The 5,753-nt window shown below is 38.8% G+C and overlaps 1 protein-coding gene across 1 annotated transcript; it reads right to left on the reverse strand.

Annotated features, from left to right (window-relative positions):
* Positions 1–3,241: 3,241 nt before the first annotated feature.
* Positions 3,242–3,790, reverse strand: LOC117114487 (uncharacterized protein K02A2.6-like). The gene has a single exon (XM_033258155.1). The coding sequence runs from the start codon at positions 3,788–3,790 to the stop codon at positions 3,242–3,244; it is 549 nt and encodes a 182-aa protein (XP_033114046.1).
* Positions 3,791–5,753: the final 1,963 nt, after the last annotated feature.

Genomic DNA, 5,753 nt, shown 5'->3' on the forward strand with positions numbered 1-5,753 from the left:
TTTATGTGTAGATATAGAGTGAAAAAATTGTCCCCACGCACAACAACCTGGACTACTGATTATCTTGTAAATTCTAATAAAGATATGCATTAATATAAAAGTGAATAGAAATTTATTACGGAGTTAGTATATAAACCACTGCATACACTGGTACGTCTTCTTTAAACTTATGTAGCGTCCTCTGTTGATGGACGCAACCAGGGAACAGATTAACTGTTCCCTGGACGCAACTACTGTAAGTGCTGTCGGTTAATAACCGAGAAAAGAAACTTTTATTTTCTGTAGAAAGCTAATAGTTTAACCTACTTAACATACCAAGCAATCCAAACCGACTGTGTATCAATATCCATGGTTGAATCCGGGTCGTTTCTGCCCCGATTCGATTCGGCCCGTGTTGTTCCAGTTTTCGGGCCGAAGTGAACTAGTAGGCCTAATTAACTTTACTATACCATTACATACAATGTACTGTATGTGTTTATTCAAAGTAGTTAATAGGCCAAAATGTAGAGGTTTTATGATATTGATATATGAAAAACATTCATTATTTTTTTTCTTTTAAATAATTGCGTGCACTTTTTACCATTTCATATTTAATGTTAATTCAAAAACGTTTTTTGTTTATTCATTTCTGGTTTTATTATCAAACTCGTTGCAAAATTATTAAATTATCAGAAGATTTACATAAGTAAAAAAAGAGAGATTATACTTTCACAACAAAATTAAGCATAAAAATTCATGAAAACAACATCAAAGAAACCCCCAAAGAACACATCAAAGCAACAAGTAGTTAACACAATAACAATAAAATAGATCAATAATAATTTTTAAAAAAAGTAAAAATCAGTTTAAAAGGGCAAAACTTTTCAAAAAGATGTTGTTATTGTTGTTGTTGTTGTTGTTGTTGTTATTGAAAATATAAGATTTGAGTATAATATGACATCATCATTCCCATATATAGGCCTATATGTAATATAGCCTATATAAACTTTATTTCAACTCGAAAATAAAATCACAGAATGTACAAATAAACTTGTTCGATTAAATAATCGTTTTTCAACAAGATCGAGAAATAAAATTCATAAAACATGTAAAATATCAATGCATGCACCATTTTCGCTAAATTTGAAATAAAAATTTCCGATAACCTGACAACCACCACTGGGGGACTTCCAGAGTCCTAGCATTTCAATCTACGTAGTTACCATCATGGAATAATTAAGCGATAAAACTAAATTACTAATGAGCACGAATATTTCAAAACGAAAAAAGAACGACATGTTTATATTAAAAACAAGTCTGAGTCTTAAAAATGTATTTCAATGTTTACAATGTATCATTAATTAGCATGATCATACGTGTTGTCTACTTCTGCTATAGCAAAGGTCTAGCACCGGGATGCGCTCCGCGGTGCTCTATTTGCTAATGGCCAGCTGCTCAGTCTAGGCCGCTGGAAGTAACCCAGTGAGTAGTGAGACGTTGGCGGCGCTGTTTCAAAATAATTCCGATCAAAATGGTATATTTGGGAACATCACACAAATTTGTGGACAGAGCTTTATATTTGAATAGTTTCAACATTCTTTTCTCGCGCCGCACCTTTAAGATGCTACGGTAGCTATACAACGAAGGAATGGGAATTCAGAACTAATGATATGCGCAAGCGCACTTACCAAAGAACGTCCCCGAAATCAGTGGCACAACGCCTATGCTCTCATGCGGCGGCGATCCGCAGGGCCCCCGAATTGTAGGGGCCCGGAAGGGGCCCTACCCATAGGCTCCTCGATCTAGCACCCTGACCAAAAAGGACTTTGTTGATAAATAAAACCATAATGTGTCTCTAAAATTGACTGTAGGGCATATATCGTATTATAATGATTGAAGAGAAGGGATCCCCGTCTCGGCCCGGGACTCCACCAAATTTGTCAAAAAAATAAATAAATAAATAACATTGGAGATAAAAAGAAAATTATATTCACAATTTGAAGTCTGTGAGTGCCATTTCCGGCCATCTAGACGTGCCATAGTAATATGTAGGAATAGGAGCGTGGGGGGAGGGGGGAGCTGCCGGCCCGGGCCATACTAAATTTGTCAAAATATTTTTTAACTGGACAAAAAATGAAAATTCATAATTTTGTCTGTGAAGTGCCATTTCCGGCCACCTAAAGGTGATATTCATAAATGTTCTTACCTCAGCCCTAACCATGGTGGGTCTGAGGTGGTATAGACTCTCCAACTGTGTAAGTCCCTCCCTGGCCTCAATTTTCTGGATGCATATTGTAATGTTTAAGCCTGCTTTGAGACCATGGAATAACAACGACGAACACTAGATAACGTATAAAGCTGGTTTTAATCACAAGGTTGTATTTCGCAGTGTACACGATGGACCGTAGCCATATTGGTAGCCCCTAGCAAATAGAGAGGGCGCTGGACCGATAATCTTTATAATAGATATTACATTCCTCCCTTTGTTTAGATTGAATTTAAATTACTTTAGATGATTACAGTATATATTTGTCTTCTGTTATGTAATGATGTGTCTAGTATATTTCTTTAGCAGATTAACAATAAACAGCTGGCATTCAGATTACAGTGTCTAATGTGTATATATTTTTTTTATGTGTCAATTAACTTTAAAATTTAAACACATGAGCACAGCTCATCAAACAAGTTCTAAACTAATTTTTCTAAGTTGTAAACAGTGCACTTAAACTCAGTGCTTTAACAACAACTTTAAATATCAACTTTCTGAATTCAAAACAACAGTTCAAATTTCCTTTCAGAATTTTAGAAGTGATATGCTTATGTTTAAAATAGAAATATTCATTATTCCGTCACGTAGTCATTTAAGCTTATGGGAGGTTTCTTGATTCTAGTAGAGTGTCGAGTTGGAGTTAGCTGCGGTTTGGTTATTGGTGCTCTGGTGGTTGGCTGTGATTCGTTTTCCGTTATGCATTCTTTATTTTGCATGTTCGCTAGCTTCTTGAAAAAGGTACAGTTTCTGGTGACAGAAATTTCGCCTTGTTGTGCTGTTATACAATTTCCCTTCCTTTCGACGACAACAAAAGGTTCCGGAATAAATGGAGGGTCGAGCATATTTCTACGTTTCTGCTTAATGAGTACTTTGTCACCGATGTTTATGGTTGTTGGTTTAGCGTGTAAGTGTTTATCAGCATTGGCTTTCATTGCGGCTTTCTTCTTTCTGTCCTTTTCGCGGATGCTTTGATGTATGCCTATCGATTTATCTTTAGCTGACAGCATCCAGTTTCGGAATTGTAGCTTTTGCAGAGGTAGACGATACGATTTCGACTTCTGGAAACCGGCTAAAATCGTCAATGATTACAAGTAGGTATTCTCCTGCAGGAAAAGGTCCTTTAAAATCTATGGATACTTCTTTCCACGGACTTTCTAGAAGCTTTGACATTCTCAGTGGCTCTGGTGGTGAACCGATCGATGATGACGATTGACAGGCAAGGCAATTCTTGACTTTGCGTTCTACCATACTGTCTATTCCTGGGAACCAGACTTTTTCGCGTATTAACTGCTTAGTTTTCACTATGCCCTGATGGGATTTGTGTGCTAGATCTACTGCTCGGGATCTTAGGCTTGTCGGAAGGACTATTCTTGTGTCACGGAGTATCACATTGTCTTCAACTGACAATTCATGTTTAATTGCTTTGAAGTCCGCGATGTCAGAATCTTTCCAACAGTTTGCGTTTCCTTCCATAATAGCTAGTTTCAGCTTCTGCATTGCAGGGTCGCTTTGTGTTTCTTTACTCACTTCGGAGTGTGTCATTGCTTTTGGAACTGCGTTTCTGCAAACATACCGTAGTTTACATAATCATCAGCTGTTTGTGATGTTCGGTCTACTGTGTTGACTGTTACAGGGTGTCTTGACAGGTAATCGCTTGGGTTATCTGTTCCAGCTTTGAAGTTAAGTGTTAAGCTGTATTGTTGCAATCTTAGGAGCCATAGTTGGATTCTCGCTGTAGGTTTTGAGTTTTTGTTATTAAAGAGTGGTAACATTGGCTTATGGTCCGTATATACTGTGAAGTTGCTGCCAAAGAGATACATATGAAAATGCGTAATTGCCCAGGTTACTCCAAGGGCTTCGCGTTCAATTTGCGAGTATCTCGATTCTGTGTTTGTTAGTGTACGGCTGGCATAAGCTACCACTCGGCCTTCTTGACATAACACTGCTCCGAGGCCAGTTGGGCTCGCGTCTGCGACCACAACTGTTGCTAGGTTAGGATTAAAGTAAGCTGTAACATCTGCTTTTGCTAACTTATACTTCAACTGGATAAACGCTTGTTGCTCAGTTTCACCCCATGTCCATTCGACGTTGTTGTGGTTGAGCAGTCGCAAAGGTGTTGAAAGTGATGCATAACCCGGAATGAAACGTGATACGTATTGCGCCATTCCTAGAAAAGATCGTATTTCTTTTGCGTTCTTTGGTGGTTCCATGTTGACAATCGCTGCAATTTTCTGGGGGTCAGGACTAACCCCGTCTCCAGAAAATATATGGCCAAAGAAGCTGACTTTTGTCTTTGAGAAAGTACATTTGTCTTTATTTAGACGAGCGTTACAATCTTTCAAGCGTTGTAGCACCGCTTTGAGGTTATCATCGTGTTCCTGTTTAGTTGTTCCATAAACTATTATGTCATCCGACATATTGCGACAACCTTGGAGACCTGCAAGCATTCGTGCAAACGCGTTTTGAAATATCTCCGACGCTGCGTTGACGCCAAACATGAAACGTTTATAGCGGAAAAGACCAGAGTGTGTAGTGAATGTAGTAACATAGCGACTGTCCGGATGAAGTTCAAATTGATGGTATCCTGCTTTGAGGTCTAGTGTGCTGAAGAATTGCGCTTTGTTAAGGTCTGTTATTATTTCTTCAATTGTAGGTATAGGGTGCTTTTCACGTTTTATAGCAAGGTTCCTCATATCAACGCAGATTCTGACTTCGTTTGACTTTTTGGGCACGACAACTACTGGGCTTATCCATGGAGTGGGCCCTTCTGCGCGTTCAATTATGTCGTCCGCTATTAAACGATTGATTTCTTTGTCCACATCCTTTCGTACGTGAAATGGTATTCGACGATGATTCGGAATTTTCGGCTGGACGGTCTCATCTATGTGTAATTTAATTTGCTCACCTTTTATCTTTCCCATACCGTTAAATAGTTCACTAAACTCGTTTAATACTTTGTCGGTGTTCGGTGGTGTAACGCTGTTGGTTATTTGTAACAGACCTAAATCAACTGAAGTTTGGTATGACAGAAGATTACCCGCATTACCGTTTACAATGCTGAAGGAGGCGGTGACTTGACGTTTGTTAACAGTTATTTTAGCTTTTATTTCACCCATGACTGGAAGGGGGTGCGATGCATTATATGCAAATACTTGTGCTTTTGATTTTCGCAAACATGTATTTGGAGCTGCTGCTGTCTTCTTCAGTTTATTGAATGTATCGCTGTCCATAATATTAACGCTTGCTTGTGAGTCAATTCCGGCTTTAATTTTCATCCCAGCAATTTCTACTTTGCAACTTGGGAGGCCCTTTTTTTGTTAAACACTTGTTTGCGAATACATATTCCTCGTCTGAACCCTCGCGATTGACAGGTTTTGCGCTAACTGCTCTAGCCCTTCCTCTACTACGACAATATTTTGCGAAATGATTTCTTTTACCGCACGAATGGCATGTCTGACCTGCTGCAGGACACGGCTTTCCCTGTTTGTGTGGGTACACGCCCCCA

This window comes from Anneissia japonica, unplaced genomic scaffold, assembly GCF_011630105.1.
Source record: "Anneissia japonica isolate Jap-2015-1 unplaced genomic scaffold, ASM1163010v1 scaffold1374_len1023071_cov147, whole genome shotgun sequence".
NCBI classification, from domain to species: Eukaryota; Metazoa; Echinodermata; class Crinoidea; order Comatulida; family Comatulidae; genus Anneissia; species Anneissia japonica.